Source organism: Nilaparvata lugens, chromosome 2, assembly GCF_014356525.2.
Source record: "Nilaparvata lugens isolate BPH chromosome 2, ASM1435652v1, whole genome shotgun sequence".
In the NCBI taxonomy this organism is placed as follows: Eukaryota; Metazoa; Arthropoda; class Insecta; order Hemiptera; family Delphacidae; genus Nilaparvata; species Nilaparvata lugens.
In genome coordinates this window covers 40,444,380-40,467,644 of record NC_052505.1, presented here as the reverse complement: position 1 = coordinate 40,467,644, position 23,265 = coordinate 40,444,380, and the positions used below count along the sequence as shown (strand labels likewise).

The 23,265-nt window shown below is 33.4% G+C and overlaps 1 protein-coding gene across 2 annotated transcripts in view; it reads right to left on the bottom strand.

Moving 5' to 3' along the window:
- Positions 1-5,052: 5,052 nt before the first annotated feature.
- Positions 5,053-23,265, bottom strand: part of LOC111048963 (S-adenosylmethionine synthase) — a 33,084-nt gene continuing 14,871 nt past the window's right edge. For both annotated transcript variants that reach the window (XM_039421219.1, XM_039421218.1), the window contains exons 8-10: positions 15,136-15,318; positions 13,031-13,164; positions 5,053-7,105 (exon numbers count right to left, since the gene is read on the bottom strand). In XM_039421219.1, the coding sequence (XP_039277153.1) occupies positions 7,003-7,105; positions 13,031-13,164; positions 15,136-15,318 (420 nt within the window). In that variant the 3' untranslated portion in view covers positions 5,053-7,002. The remainder of the gene's footprint in view (positions 7,106-13,030; positions 13,165-15,135; positions 15,319-23,265) is intronic.

Below are 23,265 nucleotides of genomic sequence, written 5' to 3'. Positions count from 1 at the left end.
AAGGTGACAGTTTAAATCGCACATGAATAATCAATGGAATATTAGTTAATAATATTTCTGGTATCGCACACAGATAGAAATTTGTTCTGCAGTACCTACCGGCACTGATACCTACCATAGAATTTTTCTACAATGTTTTTTAATTCGGGATTTTTATCATTATTGTCACTCAAGCAAACCTTAATCTCATTTTTAAACTATTAAGTTTATAAGCCTATTTTTTCATTGAACTTTTATAGTGGACCCATTTAACTTACCTTGCACAATGAAGCTGTATATGACTGAATATGAACGTCATTGCTATCAAGGTGTCTATTATAAAATATACATCCTCTCGTTCTTGTACTGAATGTACAGGTGTAACCCGCGCTCCGGATGAGTCAATGAAATACACAAATGGATTGAAATATAGGTACCGCAGTTTTAAAGAGAGCTTAACACATTTTGTCTATTTTTCATACGTTTTGTATGTAATTAAGGGTTATTTTTCAAGGGTTCCGTTTGTGTATTATAGACTTATTCTACATCTTTCTCTTCAAAATTAAATTTTCTACAAGTTGTGTAAAAAATATGTTGTGTTTATTGTACATTTAACATAGTAAATCTGCGTCAAACTTCAAAGGAACTTGTTTTTGGGACCAAGTTTCGCTTATTTCGTCACCTACCGTATGTTAAAAATTACTGTAGCTACAGGTCTAGAAACGGTTTAATTTAATTTTACATAAAATACGCTGAATAGTACATATTAATTAACAGCCAACAAATACCCATGGGGCTTTGTTTCAGCAGGGAAACTGAAATTCAGACGAAATCTCTCACTCTGTATAACTTGGTGACCAAGCATTTTCGGACCTATGTTAATTACAGCTTTTTTCTTCTTTTGATGTGAGGAATCACACCCTGACTTATGGGCACCTTTTTTCAGAACACTCTGCATACGGTAAACCAGGGTGACTTCATCCCAATTATAAGTTGAAATTTTAAATGCAATCAATACTCAAGTTTAAAGAAATTACTAGCAATGTTATTTATAGTATTTTGCTGTGTTCAAAGAGTATTTTTCTATATAAAAAGTAAATATTTCTCTTCCGTTTACGGAGGTATAATAGTGCTTTGCCCCATTTTGAAAAATATATGTACGGTAATGGATTCAAGTTCATTTTCAAGAGTTGGACAAGTTGTAACAACTGTTAACATATAAATTGAATAATAGCAATAAAAACAAATTAAATCCACTTCAAAAATCACAAACTATTTATTGAGAAATATTTCAGTTTCTGCTACCCAATAATCTTCAGCGACGATGCAAGTTGGCTGCAGCTGCAGAATCTGCAACAAATTAATATTCAGAACGTACGGTATTAATTTCAAGCAAGTTGAATATTTTTGTCTTATTAGATAAGATGCATAATATTTATCATATTTTGCGTCGTATTTGCATCATTTCTGAATAATATCATAATAATTTTTACACTTAAACAAAGTCACCCCAAGATCAACCTAGAAGTGACCTTCCTGTATTCACTATTCAACCAGTACCAGAATCCGAACCAGTTCATCTGTGGATATATAGGCCTACCAATTGAAATACAGTATATTAAAAAGGCAGAAATAATGTACTCAGCGATATCATGTCTTTTCTTATTTGAAGTTTTCCGACAACGAAATCACAGGATACAACAGGTAGATTAGTTATATGTCGATAGTTGAACTAATATATCGAGAGTCGATATATCGATTGTAGAACCTCGATAATGATTAGGGCTATCGATGTTGAACATCGATTTCGTCTAACAGAAGTCGGAGATAAACGGACTTCAATATTTTTCCGCGAGATGGGACAAAGTTACCCCGGTTGACGGGGTACCTTAGTATAGGCCTACCTTTAGTCATACCCAAAACTCCAACTCGTCCTCCCTTTCCGACTACAGACCCGTCGCTTACTATCTGCTGTGCTCTCCAAAGTATTGGAGATAATAAATTGTCTACAAACAAATGAGTGAATTCAGTTCCAGGAGGGGCGGGGCTTATTAGCAACTTTCAATCAGGATTCAGGTTTGGTCACAGCACCAATAGGTTAAAATATCTATTTATTCAGATTTCAAAGTTGAATTATTATTTCCGCTGCTTGATCAGGAAAATTTTAATTTCTAGTTCCATTAGATCAAGAAACTGAAATCTAATAACATGGTGCAAAAGAGGACTTCTGGAGAAATCTGTAATAAAAATAGATTGTTCATCTACTCAGTACACAGAAATATTTATAAAAATGAATCTATAAATTGTTTTCTTTCAGTGACAAAAGCGTGTGAACCTGTTGAAAGGGCCGACTATTGTTTGCTAATCACCTCGCAGGTAGACTCCAGACTTAGTCCCAAATTTTCTATTTGGTGGCAAAATTGGTCCAACACATTACTCAGTACCTACAGTACTATGGACAATACTTCCAAGACTCCACGAGTATAGTAGTCTCCATTCACTCATGTTTCTTTTCAAACTTTAAAGATCTCAGCCCCGGTTGCACGAATGCCATTAAATTTTAATCATGATTAAATTCCACAAGAACCAATAAGAGAAAGGGCTTTCTGAAAAGATCTGGTGTGGTACACTCACACAACTTTCCTTGCTGATTGAACTAGCCTCATTCTTAAACGAGAATAATTTACGGGGATAACATGACGATTGGTGGCTACATATTTAAAACTACGATCATACTATTGTTATATTATATACAATAATATGATGATAGTTTTAAATATGTAGCCGATATTATTGTTACACACACTCACACAGACCAACATCCAAAAATCATGTTTTTGGACTCAGGGGAACTTGAAACGTATAAAAAACTTGAAATTATGATACCATTTTTTTGGAAAACATTACTTTCCTCACCTATGGTAATATGGCAAGGAAAGTAAAAAAGGCTTCTCTGATTGGTTCTTGTGGCATTTATTCGGGATTAAAAGTCAACAGACTTGTGCAACCGGGTGTCAGTCCCTCAATTCAGGGTTTCGCTTCATGGGTGATATTGACGCTTCATGGAACTTGCACATTGTCTGTTCCAGTTCTCAGAACTGAGTTAAATAAGTCATTCCATATTACTGCCATCAGATTATAGAATTCACTTCCAGTACATATTGGGCTGCTCAACAGCCATCGCCAGTCCAGTGCGGATGTTGTGGCGTGAATCAGGGGGGGGGGAGGAGGTAGGGGAGGTCTTGACAAGGCGATATCACTCTATGTTTTCTAAAGATTCAAGTTTGTCTTTGTGTGTATGGGAGTAAATGTGATTTATCAAAAAGTTTCCTATAGTGCGGTCCACGTTATAATGACAGTATTTGATCAACTTTGGTTTTGCTATCCTAGTTCATCATTCGACAAAACCGGTGGTACTATCCTTTTCTAGGTCCACAACGATGCCAATTATGTGTTTGACAGTGTAGAAATATAATTAATTAATGCAGAGAATCGGTATCGCTATTCTTCTATCTTCATCCACTGCCATTATAACGTGGACCTCACTATAGCATTCATTTTTTTATTTTTCCTTTTCATTAATTTAGATTTTAATGTATTTAATTTTGTTTGCATCATTGAAATTATGAAGTATATAACTTAGTTCTTCATTGTATAATGTTTTATGATAGAGGTATTTATATTTTTATTTTGACATTTTGGGGTTAAGTAGAAGAGGGGACTCTTATTGCATCAACTTCGAATAAACAGAATCACTTTGCCTTATCTATGATTGAATCTTGATTAATCCATCTTCGCATACTCTATAACATGATTGGCTTTTTCATAAATTTATTGTAAAACCCTGATAAACCGTACAGGACCCAAAGACGACCCATGATGAACATGATTTTTGGACTGTTTCCGTTCTAGATTGAAAATGAAGAAGATCTTCATCAAGTCCTAACTCCGCCTAATAAAGATTTTTTTTTCATTTTCAATCTAAAACGGAAACAGTCCAAAAATCATGTTCATCATGGGTCGTCTTTGGGTCCTGTACGGTTTATCAGGGTTTTACAATAAATTTATGAAAAAGCCAATCATGTTATAGAGTATGCGAAGATGGATTAATCAAGATTCAATCATAGATAAGGCAAAGTGATTCTGTTTATTCGAAGTTGATGCAATAAGAGTCCCCTCTTCTACTTAACCCCAAAATGTCAAAATAAAAATATAAATACCTCTATCATAAAACATTATACAATGAAGAACTAAGTTATATACTTCATAATTTCAATGATGCAAACAAAATTAAATACATTAAAATCTAAATTAATGAAAAGGAAAAATAGAAAAATGAATGGATAGATTAATGCATAAAAACCATTTAGCACCGTGGGACATTTACATGGATTTAGTATAGCACAGGTTGGAATTCCGTACAGGTCTTAGGAGACTTATAGGTCTATAGCACTCAACGTGTAAATAAATGTGTTTCAATTATTAAATCAGAATTAATTGATAAAAATGGAAAAATGCCTCTACCATCCTCGGTAAATCAGAATCTTTATGCAAAATTTCAAATCAGTCAGTTCGCTAATTCAGAACTGAAGATGCGTCAAAAATGTATTCTCTACACCGTCCCTACATGATAATTTCAATTCTTCATTTTATTAATAGTATAGAAGAAGATAGAAAGGCTACTTATATAAATGTCCGCTCCCAGCGGAAAGGTTTTCTTGTTGAGTAGCCGCCATAGGAAAATAATTAAAAGGAGAAATATTTCAATGAACTTAATAATAGCATATTCAAGTTTTGAGTTTTTGTATTGATTTGTATTATAATTTGTTTTATTTCTGATCTTACTTGTAATTGAATTAAAATCTAGGTTATATGCTTCACTTATTAAAATGTCTATATTGTTTTTGTTCAAATGACAAATAAACTGATTTAATAAATATAATATAATCACTAAAATAATCTTTCCTTACTTGATCCATTAAAATATCCTTATTAAAATTCCATTAAAAAATCCTTACTATCCATTAAAATAGAGTATATTCAGATAGTGGTTTCTAATAACAATTATGCAAGTGAAGTGAATATCTTTATTAAGGTTTTCAACAACGATTACAATAAAAGTCAATAAACTGGTATTGACGATAGACTAAACATCACACATCAAAGTAAAAACAGAACTATTCATATAAAAAAACTCAATTCACTTGAACAAACAAAATATATATGAAAAACTAATAGATGTACATGTTTATAAGTATTTTTCTGTGAATTTCGTTATTCAACAGCGCCTTGTTTGAATAAGATTAAAAGCTACGAGTCCAAAAGTTGATTAAAAAAAATAAAATAACAGTGGAACTGTTAGCATGCAATAGTTTCAAAAATGATGATTTTTCTAAAATAACTCTTAAAATAGAGCTACCTAGAATATTTGTGATAACATTAAAAGTTATCAATCTAGTGAAATGAAAAGGAACAATGATGCATCCAGATCGGAGTGTTTTCAAGAAAGCTCTTTTCCATTTTCTTCCTCGGAAACACAACACAATTATCGCAGTTTATAAGATAGAAAGTAATAAACTGCAAGTGCATTGCAGTGAAAAGAGAGTCTTTCCCTTTCCACTGTGATCGGGATCACATTGTTGACAGATTAACTTCATTTTAAAACAGTGAAATTTCGCTTAAAAAACTAAAATACGACTTTTTTGTCTTTAGACGTGTTTGAATGTTACTAATACTTTTCATCTTGTGCGTTTATAACACACAGAATACTACATTTCTTCCCAATATTGATTTCAATGCTGAATGAAATGTGAAAATAGAATTCAAAGGCCAACTCCGTCTTCACAGTTCCAGTTTAAACGGAGAACGGAATCGATATTAAGGATATTTTATCAAAGTATTTCAAAATGAAATATCATAAAACCTTTCATTTTTTGAAAGACGATGAATAAAATGATGGCCAAACAGAAAAATATTTACATGACAACATAGGAATGCAAACTGAGTCAAATACTTAAGAAAATTCTGTGATAAATGTCTAATATAGCATAATGCATATACATTGATTGCAGTATTCTGAAATTTTCTTTCCTCCATAATATTTTGGAGATTTTTAAGCAGACTTCCATTATGCTGAATTAATATTACAGTATTATCATCCTATTTAGAGAAGTTTCTATTCATATATAATAATGAAGAACAACACTAAACAGCTAGTTCCATTATTAATTTTTGTTTTACATAACTATCAATGTAAAGTTTATATCATTGAATTACTCCTAAATAGATAATTATTGAACTCTAAGTACTTCAATTTTTCCAGAGGAAATCTAAAAATAATGAAATCTAAAAAATGAATCCAAAACACCACTAGATTAAAAATAAAATAGAAAACATCTTCATATATCTGTGCTATACAACACTTGAAATAAGAAGATTTTCAAAGTTCTTAACTAACAAACAACAACCATCAACTATAGATCAATAAGTAAAATGAATATTGAAAGCTGGGATTGTATTAAATTAATGAGAAGTGATAAAACCTTTCATCATTTTTAGGAAGCACGGAGTTAGTACTCCAATAACCATCCCATTTTACTCCAGTCCTTTTCACATTTCTTTATCTAGGTTATCAATACTCTGCTTCTCTAATAATTAAGACTAGGCTAAGCAAATAACGAACCTAAAGCTGCATTCTAGAATATGTTTTACTCAGTAAGTAATAGTGTACAAAATTTGGCACTACATTCATGACAATAAAATTGAGTTGAGATAGCTCTTGTATTAAATGCTAGAAATTACCAAACTATTGATCAGAGCTTAAATTGGTGAGTGTGATAATCTCTTTAATATATTAAAGATTGTCAGGACTGTGAACCTAGATAAATGCAAGCTTCAACTGGACCAAGATGGGAGGTGTGGTGTGGGGAGGAGGAGAGGAGGGCGATTTGAACTCAGTCAGCTACAAACACTGATGACGGGCTGCAGTTGGGGTTGGGAGTTGTGGCAGTTGGGTGTCACTCATCACTCGACGAGCTTCTTGGGCTGCTCCCAGGGAAACATGTCGCGACCAAAGTGGCCGTACGTACTTGTCTGCTGGTAGATCGGATTCTTCAGGTTCAAGTCCCTGTAAAAACAAAACATAAATAATTAAAATACTCTAAAACTCATTTTTACATAGTTTTCAACAAAGGTGGAGATACAAATTGTAATACAGAATGAGGTGATATTTATCTCAAATTGTTCAGTATTTCATTTTTTCGTGTTTAGGCTATTGCCTAAAATTAATTCTGAGAGAAACAACAGGATCAACATAAAACTGTATTCTGACAAATTTTGATAGTTAATATAGTCTGAATGAGGTTGTTTCCAGTTATTATACCGGTCACGATATTTGTAGTTCAAATATTATACAGGAACACTACAAATTTTAATGAGAGTAACTCTTGAACTGGGTTTACACCAGTTAATAACAAAATGTTAAGGCTGTGCAAAGGCTAAAAATAAACTTTCTACTGGTGATATTTTTCTAAGTTTTTCGATTTGTATATCATCAAGCTATCAAAATGAAAAAGTTTTCTCAGGTAAACATTTTTCCGATCATTACTTTTTGATATAGTTTGAATTTTTGGGACAGAACATTTCAAATTCGGTAAGATATGAATCATGAGATTTAGAGGATAGATTCTTCATGGTATTGTTGATCTAGTAAAACAAAAATTTTCTGAAAATGACAATTTTTGGAATTTACAAAAATAACTCAACTAAAAGTTATTTTTGGTCATTTTTAGTAAATTGAGCAACTATCTTAAAAATCGATATTTTCAGAAAAATTTTGTTTTACTAGATCAATAATACCATGAAGAATCTATCCTCTAAATCTCAAGGATTTATCTCTTAAAGAATTTGAAATGTTCTGACCCAAAAAATAATCCTTGGGCGCTCATATCTCTAATAATAAGAAGAATAAGAATCTTTATTTGCCATTAAACAAACATAGATGCAATAGGCTTCGTCAATTAACATAATACATAGTCAAACATATATCACATAAAACATGAAAAGAAATTATAATTATAATTCTAAGCCAATTATTAATTACTGTCTTAAAGCGTTTTACATGCAAATTTCTTATTCTAAGAGGAAGCTTATTGAATAATACATATTATCTTTGATACATATGGCTTTTATGTGTCTTGGACAGTCTTACGTAAGGAGTTTGGAGATCAGTGTTTATTCTGGAATTATATTCATGATTATCACTGTTTCGAGAAAAACTGTTTAATTTGTTCTTAACCTGTAGCAAATTGTGATAAACATACAATGAAGGTACTGTCATTATTCCAAATTTTATGAAGCTCTCTCTACAGGAATCTCTTTGCTGTAGGTTAGCAATAATTCTAATAACTTTTTTTGTTGAATAAGAACATTTTTTGAATTGCTGCTGTTGTCCCAAAGCATAACCCCATAGCTAATCAAAGAGTGGAACAGGCCAAAATAAGTTGTTATTAATGTTTGTGTACTCACACAATATTTAAGTTTTCTTATAGGAAATACAACTCAGGAAACTTTCCTACATACAAATTCAACTTGTTCCTTCCAGGTTAACTTAGTATCTATATACAATCCCAATAGCATCACTACTATTATTCACAAATATTATTAACTATTGAGAAATTTGTATATTCAGTTTTATCATTGTTGATTGCTAATTTATTTGATTCAAACCAGGCTGTGGATAACTGTATACTTTCCAATAACATTGACTCAACATCGTCCCGCTTTTTTGGAAGCACATTAAAGTTGTGTCATCTGCATATAAAATGGGAAGACAATAATTTATTAGGAATAACACTACAATGAAAATAGTTCATGAATAATTATCAAGAAGAGAAATGGTCCTAATAATTGACCCCTGTGGTACTCCTGTCATTACGTTCAGAGCTTCTGACTTCTTATTGTTGACTACTAGGATTTCTTTCCTATTTTCTAAGTACGACATGATTACTTTCAGCTCGCTACCTAATACACCGTAATAGCGCAATTTATTCTCCAGGATAGTGTGTGAAATGCAGTCAAATGCTTTCTGTAAATCTATTAGGCAAACACCTGTTATGAACTTTTTTCGAAAGCTTCCAATATCTTATTTACAATGGTCTCGACTGCAGTTATGGTGGAATGTTTAGGTCTATATCCATATTGATGTGAGTAGAGTAAGTTATTGGAGTTGAAGTAATCATATAACTGTACAAACATGCAGGTCGATAGCTGTTAGCTTGCGTCCTATCACCTTCTTTCTAAATAGGACTAATTCAATTTTACTAAGCTTCAAGCATTCTGGAAATGTTCCACTCATCAAAACCTGATTAACAAGAAATGTAAGTGGTATCAGGATACCCACAATAAATCCTTTGACAATAACATTACTCAGGTCATAAACATCGCCTTCTGTAGAGGAACTCAAGTTTTTAACAATGTCAAGGACCAACTTTGGTTCAACCTTTTTCCATTTGAAGCTGTTATGTTCAAGGTTCATAGGCATATTGATGTTTAATAAAACTGGATTATTTGCAGAAGTTCCACTGCTAGTATTGATAGTGCGTGATACACCTACAAAGTATTCGTTCAAAGCATTCACAGAAATGGGTGGTTCCTGTTCCTCATGTCTCACATTTGCTGATCAGTTTTGATTATTTTCCATGCCGCTTTACATGGTTTTTTTGCCCTAGCTATACGTTCATCATTGGTTTTTATTTTAGAATTGACAATTGCTTTTCTATAATCTCTTTTGAATTGTAAATAGTTTTGTCTGTCCTCAATCTTATCACTATTCTTACATCTATTATATAAATTAACTAGCCAGAATCGCATATTTGCAATTTGTGGTGTGTACCATTTGTTACAGGATTTTTTATTAGACCTCTCAGAATAACTTATTACAGGACAACATATATTAAAATGATGAATTATAACATTCATGAAACCTTCAAATGCCATATCAAGATTTTTACAGCCATACAGTCCACATACAAAAGAATATAATCAAGTTCGCTCAATCTTGCGTCGGATATCAATCGTTTAGTTACCGTCTTCGTGCCAGACTTCGTCCCCCGCTTGACAACTAGAACACTCCTGCGTGATCTGATAACCTCCCTTCACCCAATAATGATACCTTACATAATTCAGATCTGATATCCGTGGCAATATTATCCAAGCATGCTTGGCCTCTAGTAGGTAACTTATTCGTACAATATACATTAAACGATCTAAGAATATTTAAAAAATCATGACAAGCCAAACTATTAGTATTCAAGATATTCACATTGAAATCTCCCGTCAATATGATAGATTTATAACTTTTTGTGATAATAAAGTTCAAAATATCTTCGAGATAACCAAAGAAAGCATTCACGTCGGAGTCAGGGGTCCTATAAACATTAATAACAATAAAAGAATGCTCCACTAATTTGATAGCTGAAGCCTCACATAGAAAATCAACACAAAAATTGGCAACGTCAATAACCTCGTATACCGAGTCCTGTCTAACATATATACATGAAACTCCGGGTGACTTTGGTGGCTCTCTACAATAGCAACTCGCAAGCTTATAATTGGATGGCACATAAAGGTTTATTTCATCTCTCATACACCAATGTTCACAGATGCAAAGAAGGTCGACTGGTCTGTCAATAAGCTCAGTCTCAATCAAACCTATTTTGTTTCTAATTGATTGAATATTTATAAGTAGAAACATCAACTTTGATCCACCTAATGTACGTTTACTGCTCCTATTCCTATAAACTGGGACGTTATGTGAGTCATTAGCATTAGGAAGCCCACTATCTGTAGTTGTAATGTCAACATCAATAAACAAATCTGTACTCTCAGTTATGCAATTCGAATTAGAAGTGAATCTATCTACTGTTCTAAAAAAGAAGCATGTTGAAGAGGGATGGGTGGAATTGAATTCGACTTTGAAACATACTCCTCTACACATCTGACAATCCTATCACCGATGTATGCCTTGCCGAATCTATTCAAATGCATCCCGTGAGTTGTGAAGAATCTTCGACCTATGTCATTGATGTTTATGAAATGCACAAATGAATATCTCTTACAATTTTTTCAAATTTTTCTGTTAGTCTCTTTTATCGCAGTATTCACACAGGACCATTCCGCCAGGTCGTAGCGATGTGGAATTGAAAAAACACAAACATTTGTTTTATACAGTGCCGCCAAACGTCCCCGCAATGCCGCCAGAACATCTTCACCTTCATGCCTACTAAGATCATTCGAGCCGGCCTGAACTACAACAAAGTCTTTTGCAGTGAAGTTCTCGAAATTATCAGAAAAGACATCGCAGAACTTAGCCCCCCCCCCCCGCTTCACGAAAGAAGTGAAACTGTAGCCGTTATTTCTCCTAAACTCTCCGCAGACAATCTTCCCCTGACTATCAGCATAATGATGTATATTCATCTCACTACAAGTCTTAGAGTATTTGAAGAGCTTCTCAATTTTTGGATTAGTCAACCTGTCTTTATTATTTGGCTTTTCAATCATAAGTTGATTTTTTACTATTTTTTTATCTAATCTAATATATAGTTCATCATACAGTGTTCTCCATTTATTAGCTTGTTCCCGTTCCAAGCCTTGCTCATTTCTTAGAGTCAAGTTGTCCGCTTCCAACGCCTCAATAGATGTGGACATTGACTGCACTCTCCCTGATAGAAATTCATTCTCATCCTTGAGTGTCGCAATCATACCGTTCAAGTCTTGACTCTGAATTTCAGATTTCAACTGCTCTACTTCCATTTTCAATCTAAAAGTAATGATCAGAAAAAACTTTTTTCCTGAGAAAACTTTTTCATTTTGATAGCTTGATGATATACAAATCGAAAACTTTAAAAATATCTCGAGTAGAAAGTTTATTTTTAGCCTTTGCACATCCTTAATAACTTAATCCTTACAAACTCTATTAGATTGAACATATCTTATCATACACATGATAACATATGTGTTTGTCAAGTTCCATTCAATCTAATAGAATCTATAAGGATTAAGTTATTAACATTTTGTTGAATAACTTTGGTGTAAGCCCAGCTTTACGAATGTGGAAAAGTAAAATTTCGGACTTTGAGATACACATAATAATTTATATACTACTGTACCAACATAACATGACTCATACTAAAAGATAATGGAGAGCTTTATACAGGGTGGGTGAAAAGTCCGAGAACGGCTCAATATCTCATACACAAGGTTTATTTGACGATGGGTGTGATTGGGGAACCTACTCAAATTGAAAATACTACTTCACTATGACTTCAAAAATCTGGTCCGCCATCTTAGATCTGCCATATTGAATGCAACTTTATTTTTAAAATAGGAAGGTGGTCATGCGATACATGATTTCGATACGAAATTTCAAGAAAAAAAAAGAATGGCGGAAACCGCATATCGATATCTCAAACCGTTCAGAAGATATTCACATTATTAATCAATATCATGCATATCAGAAATGAAATACATAAGTGGTATTGATTAATAATGTGAATATCTTCTGAACGGTTTGAAATATCGATGCGCGGTTTTCACCATTCATTTTTTCTTGAAATTTCGTATCGAAATCATGTATCACATGACCACCTTCCTATTTAAAAAAATAAAGTTGCATTCAATATGACGGATCCAAGATGGCGGAGCAGATTTTTGAAGTCATAGTCAAGAAGTATTTTCAATTTGAGTAGGATCCCCAATCACACCCACCATCAAATTACCTTTGTGTATGAGATATTAAACCGTTCTCGGACTTTTCACCCACCCTGTATATAATTATATATAGTAATGTTCTATAGTACAATAGAATTCGTTTTCGAAAGGAGACTCATAATTGGACTGACACTTTGGTAGCAGATTTAATCCAAGAGAAGCAGCATCAATTTAAATAGTTTGAAGTTAGACGGAATACAAAGACTGTACTGCAATAAGATACCTGACATTGGGCAAGAATATGGAAAAAGAGAACAATGAAACGGATTAAGTGGGAACTTACCTGACAATCATGCCGGGTCTCAGGTCGAAGTTCTTTCGAACAATGGCAAGTAGTTCTTTTTGGCTTTTGGTTGATGTGCCGTAATCAAATAATGTGATTGAAATTGGTTCAGCGACTCCAATAGCGTATGATACCTAGAAACAAAAAGTTTACATTTTTGAATTACATGGGAGATCTTATAATTTGAAATTAATAATAGACGTATCAATCCAAGGAACTATTAAATTACATATGGACAATTCGTATCATAATCTGTCAACTTGAGGATTATATGGACAATACATTATACAGAGTGAGTCATATGTTTGAGAACCCTTCAATAAGTTGAAGACTGTTGTAAATATAATACTGTAACTTCCAGGATAAGTTATTGGTCGAATAACTTTTGATGTACAACTTAATTTTAACCCCTCGTAAGGGGGTGACTTACGGGTTGTAACCCGAATATTTCAAATGTAAACACCGATTCAAATAAATGTTTTTCTTGATTTTCAAGTTTGTAGTTGTTATTAATGTTAGGATTTCTTACAATAATTATTATTGAGTATAGTTTTAAGTAGAAATACATGCATAAAACTTATGAAGAATTGATTAGCTTACTCTTATTTAACCAGTTTCTTCTTAAAACAAAAAATCCTGTTTATTTTCAAATTTTGACTAATATTTGAAAATTAATAGTCAATACATTGAAAAAAATACATTATAACTAAGACTATGCCATACATACAATCACAATATCATACAATGACAATAATAATGTATTCGGGGGTATAAACATCCATGATTCCATAAATACCCCATTTAGCCGAGTAAATACCCTGGGTGCATCAATTTAAAGACCTTTTTAAAACAAGAAAGATCGCATCAATAAAAATGTTCTATGATATCTGTATCCAAAATGGTGGCTGATTGAAGTTTTAGTTTTTAGAAAAATGAAGGGTTGTAACTCAAATATTCTAAATGTAAACACCCAAGTAAAAACTAAAGCCGCCATTTTGGATACAAATATCATAGAACATTTTTATTGATGTCATATTTCTTGTTTTGAAAAGGCCCTTTTAATGATGTACCACACATCACACAATGGGTGTTTACATTGAAAATATTCTAGTTACAACCCCTAAGTCACCCCCTTATGAGGGGTTGAAATTCAGTTGTACGTCAAAAGCTAGAGTATTCGATCAACAACTTACCCTGAAAGTTACAGTATTATATCTACAACAGTCTTTAACCTATTGAAGGGTTCTCATACATATGACTGTATAATATTATAAGAGAGTACAGTAATTTTAACAATAGAAAACTTGTAGCAGTATACAGGTGGGAATAGATGAGAAATTGCATTTGTTCAAATTCTCATGAATATCAATTATAATCATTATTATTATTAAAAGAAAATCCAAATTATTGAACAGCGGGAAGTAAATTCTAGGTTGTTGACAGCATTCAATTTGGATTTTCGTTTAATGATATAATCATTATTTAGCTTGCAAGGATAATAACAGCAGACATCTAATACAATCCACTGCCATCTGCCAAAACAGCCAGCACAGGGACACACAATTGTCGCGGGATCGCGGACTTGGAAATGTTCAGAGCTCCAATTTATATGGCTTTTCCAATTGCGTGTTCCCACGACAGCTAGTGGATGCTATTGTCCTCGTATGCAGCGTGCTTCAGCGACACATTCTCCACAACTGATCAACGTTATAAAAATTCATCATCTTGATCTCCCAACTCCCATCAAAGCCATACTGGTATTATTGTGGAAACTTTTACAAAATTGTAATCAAAACTTCAGTACGTCATCTAATTAAATGAATAAAATGAAAGATTACAGCACGTTTAGTCTTCCAATAGTTCAAGTACCGTTTGCACAATGACCATTCAAACTAAATTTCATTCTAAACTGGATTAAATCCATATCAAGTATCGTTCGTTATAATGGGGTTTATTACGAGTTAAGGCCACCAACTGATTAAATTCAGTTTAAGCTTCAACTGTGGAAACGGCCCTTAGAGTGTAGTTGAGGAGGAAGAAATTATTGAGCCAAAAACTTGTATTACAATATTATAAGACGAAAATCCTAATTAGAGTGGGCCTACCTGAACGAGGCACCTCTTGCAGTATCCGTTCTTGACGAGGGACTTAGCCACCCAGCGAGCAGCGTAGGCGGCAGAGCGGTCAACCTTTGTGAAGTCCTTGCCGGAGAAAGCGCCACCTCCGTGCGCGCCCCAACCGCCGTATGTGTCCACGATGATCTTACGACCGGTCAACCCAGCATCGCACTAAACCAACATCAAACAATTGATTTCAATAAGGTAATAAATTTAATTGATTGATAATAAACATTAGAATAAAGAGACTTCATACTAAATCAACTACTGTACACCTTATGATTCAAATTTTATTTATAAATACCGATTCTTATATAAGTCAATAAACAGATATGAAATTCAAGAGATTGCTAAAGATAATGTTAATCCTAATTATAACACAATTAATACAAACCAATAATTAATATAATTTAATAATAAATAAATTTGTTCTGCTTTCCTAGCACTCTATGTGTAATGCACTACACTGTTCAACTTGAGCGTAAAAACAAAGGGCAGAATAAAGCAAATTATGGAGTACAATTAATTCACAGTTGTTACAAAACCAGTCTCAAACAGTGGCTGTAGTGCAAAATCTGTACTGATTACTGTAAAGTCAGCCTACAACAATATAAGGGCCGGTTTCTAGACTTTAAACAGCCGGAGTCAGAAAATTGGCTTTCCGAAACGGGGCGTAGTTGTAGTTTTCAAGATAATCTATATTTTCTCATTTCTACAATTGGAAGCGTTTTTCCTTGCAGTAGGGTAAATCAAGGGATTTCGTGGGCAGATGGAAACAGACCCAAATATTCTGATTCTAGGGTACCACAGGATATCCGAACCACTTGATGCGCATTTGGGGGTCGCGACTGAGCTGCGTGATCACCAATTCAAAATGGTGGATCCAGCGTTCATTGTAACGGTCATAGAATGGTTACCATCGATGATAGAGACCTCTAGTAAACGTGAATCGAATCAAAATGAACTTTACTACAAAGTTTATTACACACTTCTACCTAAAACATGATTTTAACCGACAAAAATTCACTTTTCCAAAAACATTTCATTTTTCAAGATTATTTTTTCTGAATAACTACTTTTAACCAGCCAAATAAGAATATTGATGAGAAAGCAACGAAAGTATTTTTAATAATATTGATAAATTCAAGACGGCGGTCATAACTATTGAATATCATGTAATTGAAGAATGTTAAGTGACACATAACCTAGGTACATTTGGACTGTTGTATAAATTAGAATTGGAACCGTTTTGGGCTTTATAAGCCTGTGGTACTTTTCTGTAAGTTGTGTAATTCTGAATGATTAAATAAATAAATAAAATAACTGATAAATTCTTTTATAACGATTTCTATTTAGTTATAGTGAGAGATATCTGATCGATTCTTGTTTTCATGATGCACATATTCAGTTCAGTACAGTTCAGTTTTAAGATTGCCATCACCGATATTCTCTTTCTACACATGATAACGAAGAGATTGATACCATTTCCAAGTCTGTACCTTCAATGATAATTGAGATACAGGATTGTTTCTAATTATTGTCAGGTTTGGCATGGGCCTAATATTAAGGGAAAACGCGATTTCGGTTGCAAACCGTACTTTTCTCTCTTATCCAATGACGCTCCAATGACGATGTCATTCGTGAATCAAATGAAGCTTTTGAATATTCTACAACACAGTCACAGTAATAGTAGGCTATGTCCACTGTGAATACATTTACAGGGTGGAAAGTGAAATTTCGACCCCGAAGAATGTATGTTCCAATCTTTTGAAACTATATTGATCATAGAAAGAGTAATTAAAATAAGATTAATCTCTAGAATATTATATTTTGGGTAGTTATGAACACTTTGGTGGTAGAATCGATCCGATATCTTAGTTATGACCGCCATCTTGAATTTATCAATATTATCAAAAATACTTTCGTTGCTTTCTCATCATATTCTTATTTGGTGGTTAAAACAAAGAGATTGAAACAATTTGCAAGTCTTTATCATGAAGTAGTCGTGAAAAAATCGATCTTATAGTTCAGTTTCAATGATAGTTACTTAGCTCAGCGGCTAGAATGACATCATTAAAACAACTCCAGAACAGAAGATGATAAAAACTTGAAACAAACAGGAAAATATCATAAATTATTTTTCAAAGAACTTTTGTTTAATACTTTATATCCAAAAATCGTCATTGAAAGTAGTTATTCAGAAAAAATTAAATGTTGTCTATGGAAATGTGCATTTTTTCGGTTAAAATCATGTTTGAGGTTGAAGTGTGTAATAAACTTTGTAGAAAAGTTCATTGTGATTCGATTCGCTTTTACTAGAGGTCTCTATCATCGATAGTAACCATCAAGGTCTATAAATACAGGTCATGACACTCATGTTCCTTATGGAGCGGCCATTTTATGGGGTTCATATTTATAGACCTTTGTAACAATTCTATGACCGGTTCAATGAACGCTGGATCCGCCATTTTCAATTGGCCATTACCTCAATAATCATTGAAGGTACAGACTTGGAAATGGCATCAATCTCTTCGTCATCATGTGTAGAAAGAGAATATCCATGATGGCAATCTTAAAACTGAACTGTACTGAGCTGAATATGTGCATCATGAAAACAAGAATCGATCGGATATCTCTCACTATAACTGAATAGAAATCGATATAAAAGAATTTATCAGTTATGGCCGCCGTCTTGAATTTATAATTAATTATGAAAAATACTTTCTTTGTTTTCTTACCAATATTCTTATTTGGCTGGTTAAAACGAAGAGATTGAAACCATTTGCAAGTCTTTATCATGAAGTAGACGTGAATCAATCGATCTTATAGTTCAGTTTTAATGATAGTTACTTAACTCAGCGGCTAGAATGACATCATTAAAAATATCATAACTCCAGAATAAAAGATGATAGAAACAAACGGGAATAGATAAAAAATTATTTTTCAAATAACTTTTGTCCAACACTTTATATCCAAAAATCGTCATTGAAAGAAAAAAATAACTTTGAAAAATGAAATGTTTTTGGAAAAGTGAAATTTTGTCGATTGAAATCATGTTTGAGGTGGAAGTGTGTAATAAACTTTGTAGAAAAGTTCATTGTAATTCGATTCACGTTTACTAGAGGTCTCTATCATCGATGGTAAACATTCTATGACCGTTTCAATGAACGCTGGATCCATCATTTTGAATTGATCATCAAGCGGCTCTGTCGCGACCCCCAAATGCGCGTCAAGTGGTTCGGATATCCTGGGGTACCCTAAAATCAGAATATTTGGGTCTGTTTCTATCTTCACGAAACCCTATTTTTGTGCCATGAGAAGCCCTACTGATGACGAAAATTCCTAAATAATTAAAAATAGCTGAACTTTTGTACTATTTTCTCTTTATTTTATTTCTAGTTTCTCAAAATTCAATTTAATAGTGGACTACGACTAAGTCCCGTTTCGGAAGGCCAATTTTCTGACACCATCTGTTTAAAGTCTAGAACTCTGCCAAGTCCCGAGCTTGAAAGCCGGCCCTAAAAGTTTTGCTAACAGAGGTTTGCTCATGAAACTAGTGGACCACTATACACAGGAAAAATTCTCACATACCCTGGATATTACAGCTATTTATGAAGTCGTAGCTAGATATTATAATTAACTACCAAAATATTAAATCTTATGAGTTGGATAATATTGAGCTCAGTATCTCAGAGCCACAACACTAAAATAAGTTATAAGTGTGGGAAATATTACATTTTGATAGTAACAATCCCACACATGATTTTAACATGTGTTTAAAATGTTATTAATTAAAGTAACAAACTCACCAAAATAAGCATTTAGTCATTGAAATGTTCAAATAATTATATTGTGCGAAAACGATAGTTGTAAAACGAAAATAAACAGAAGTTTATGAAGTGAGTTAGGAGAGTCTTATTTTGAAATACAAGATATCCTACATAAGTTTTCATTTTATGAAATTATTTAGCATTGTGATTGATTTATCAACACAATCACATATAATATATAGTAATGACCTAATGACTAGGTGGGAGCAGGGAGCAGGAGGCTAACCTGAGGGCCGCCAAGAACGAAGGCGCCGCAGGGATTGATGTGTACAATGGTTTTGGAGTCGAGGTACTTGGCCGGGATCACCTCCTTCACCACCTTCTCTGTGACGGCGGCGCGCAGATCTTCCAGAGTGATCTTTTCCGAATGCTGCACGGAGACAACAACTGTGTGCACTCGCTGTGGCACGCATGATCCTCGCTTGAAGCAGTACTCGCATGTCACCTGTTTCACAAACATTATTTATCTTTACAACAAATTGAAATGAAGAGAATGAGGAGTAGGAAGGTTACAACCAATACTATTCTCCTTGTAAATGAATGACTTGCCAAAAAATGTATCACTATCAAGGCCTGTCCTTTTTTGCAGATTATACAATACAAGCTACTCAATTGTGGGGAACGATATCCTTGATTGACTCAAGGAGAGATGATTGTTATTGGTACAATGCAGGATTGGTGCATTGCAAATAGTTTTTCAGTTGATGTAAAAAACTCTGTTACCGTACATTAACTTCTCCATTCAACGCCGAAACCAAGCTCTCCGCCATGTATGAATGAATGTTCAAGTTGAGACTCAAGCAGTTACGAGATATTCTCGGTGACACGGAACATAATTGAAAGTGTAGTCCTATTCATGAACTTCTCTCTATTAGCCGCCACACATAAGCCTAGAGTTAAAGTTGGCATCAGCAAAAGGTTTTTCAAACTATCTTATCGAATCTTCTCACAACTTATTATTATTATTTTGCATGTTAAGATTGTTACACAAATTCATATTAAGTCTCTATATTTCCTGAAAAAGCTGAAATTCCCAATTTTCTTACTTTTACGATTGTGATTTGTTTTCTTACTTTTTATGATTGTAATTTGTTTTCATACTTCTATTTTTTATAACTTAATTCTATTTAAACACACTTATATTTAGAGTGAATTCTTACTATCCATGTTTGTATTATCATTATTCACGTTGATCATTCAACGAAGATCCATTTTGAAGGCATCTTCGGGAGTACCGGTACCTAGTTTCTTTTCAAGTTCATATTGTATTCCAGTAATTAAGCATTTTGCCTATGTATTTTGAGAAAGTAAATTATTTTAATTTTTAATCTTCAATTCAACTTTCCATTACGAGCTGCGGGTTGATTCACAAATTCGAATATTTCTCTCACGACATAGCAGTCTAGCATAATAGATAAACATAGCATAAGTAGATATCCCATGGTATATATAGGGCGTTTATGTCGCAACTTTTACTGTTAACTCAAACCGATAGTCTACGTAGTTTTTCCCGTGAAGCTGTGTGACGCTGGTAGTCTAGTAGATAATAGTGAAAACTACTACTCCCGTTGTGGAGCTAATTGATTAATGTGAACTCACCTGGGTTTTGGTGTCGGGTCGAGCCCACCAGAATTCGCCACTTCGTCGCAGCTCGGCTACTTCTGGTTGAGTTTGTGCGCGAGGACTACTGTCAGTGGCATGCATTCTTCGGTTTCGTCGGTAGCATAGCCGAACATCAAGCCCTGTCAACATAAAGCACACTTCTAGACTTGCGCCAATAGACTGAACAAATAGATACATAAGATAAATATTTTGACAAATTTCATAACAGTCATCAGACGTTAAACTGTACTAATGAAGACATAAGATCTTTTGACAAATTTCAAATAAAAAATTAACATAAAGCAAATACAGCAGCTGCATGGTTGAATAAACCCTATATTTTTTGCTTCATTTAATATTTCTTCGTTCAAAACGGTGATTGATAACACCCTATTGCAAAATCTCGGTTTAAACGGAGATAGTTCAGCTGTTGGTTTAAACCCAAAATTAACAATCATATTGGATATTACATAAACCCTGATTAACTTGAAGTAGATTAATCAAAACTCTCCTAAATCATAGTTTCTTAAAGCAATGAATCAATTTCATGATTGACTGAGATAAATCCTTAATTGAGACAGCATAGCTTATTAAAACATGTTATTGAACGTTTCTGAACCAACTGAGTCTAGTAAATTCCCTTTTCTTAAATTATTGTTAAAAGCCGGATAAAATGTGCTTGCTAATAAGGCTAGGGCTCAAGAGGACACCATCTCAGATGCAGTTAAAATTATTACAAACAAGAATGCAAGACCTCTTTCTTATAAAATTACTGCACTTATAATAGGCTACTGAATTCTAATTTAAATTCATGTATTCAACAAGTATGTACTTCATTTCTATTTGGAATAGTGTAAGCAATTCGTTAGTCTGGTTAATTTATTTACCAATTAGACAAACATGCACTCAAAAATACATACATTTGATTTATGCATCAAATTCAGTAAATGCAACGAAAATATTTATGCTGATTGTGTATTAGTAGAGAACTTGATAAGGTGGTCAGTTACAAAATGTTACTATTTATTATTCAAATGAACGTTAATTATCACCAGAAAACTAAAAAAGACATGCGCCAAATAAAGTTTAAAACATGTATTCTCCGTCGGCACTTTATTGTTCAAATTCAAAAAAACTCCCTCCACCATTACTGAAACGAGTGCGTCTTTAAATAGCACTATTGATTTGCCTGGTTCACACCAAAACCTGAATATATAAAATCTTACACCTATTCACCCATCTATCCAACAACGAACATAACACCAAATTGAAAGGGACCAGACTATATTCAAAAGTTTCATAAGGAAAAGTAAAAATCCAAGTGATAGGGAATTTTATAAAAGACTAGTAGAACCTGACAATATTTACAAACATGTATTTCCCATTTACTAGCTGACCACCATTAACAAGTTCAAACATGATTATTAGATGAAAGTAGGTTTTGATTTTTGTTTACAAGTATATGATATATGTGCATGCTTACTAGTATGATTGAACAATGTTTGGACTGGGCATTTTATTTACTCAAATTTACTCAGACATGTCGAGTAAATGAGAATAATGGCTGCTCATACAATGTTTCAAATGTCTGTGGGTTCCTCTCTACCAAAAAGTAGTATTTCATAAGAATGTCACCTACTTGTATGAAAGTGCAAATGTGATTGTAAGTACCTGATCTCCAGCACCGACTTCTTCAGCCGGCCGATTCTCATGCACACCGGCTGCAATGTTCGGCGACTGCTGGTCGATGGCTAGCATAACACAACAGGTCTTGTAGTCAAAACCTGTTCGCCAACACATCCACAACATGAGCACCTTTCTACAATTATTCACTTTTTTATATTTATAGTAAAAAAATAAAATATCTCGAAAAATGTATTTTTTTATTATGGACTTTTTGTTATTCTCGAATATCAAGTCATTAGCCGACTTAGAGGAAAATGCTTCCAATAAACGTTTTAGACAGTTTCTTCCCGAATCCAATGATATATATATAGTATGGGGGTTACGATCATAGTTGCGGCGGTGGGAGGGGGATAAGTAGCACTGTTACGCTGCGGCACGGTCCTCCCTCATGATTAATGCGCGTAATGGCCTGTCTATCGCATTGCTCCTACTATTCTATGCATTCAAATTATGTATTTCAGGAACGCTATCTTATGTATTTTTGGTCACTGAACACGATTTTTCAACTCTCAAGCCTCAATAATTGATAATTCTCATCATAATATACAAATTATGGTCAAAATTACAAACTTCATCTCATTATCATTATTTATGATTACATTGTAATGATAAACCATCTTGTTAGGAATCCTATTGTTGTTCTCAGTCGATAAAAAACTGACATTCCATTAAGAGAGAATAATTATTCGATTAGTTCAATGATCACTTTGGAATTGCGAAAGTCAAGTAATGGAGTAAGTTAAACAAATAATATAGGCTACCCCATATAGAGCACCGTATAACAGGAGTAAAATATTTTCTTAATATAAATTTACAGTTGAGCACAAATAATGCCAATTACTCCCATGTGATATGACTAAATATTTGATTACAAAGGAAATACAACTCTAAAGCTGCGTTTACACCAAAGTTATTAACGAGATGTTAATATAACTTAATTTTTATAGATTCTATTAGATTGAACATAACTTATCATACACATGATGGACATAGTCTATTT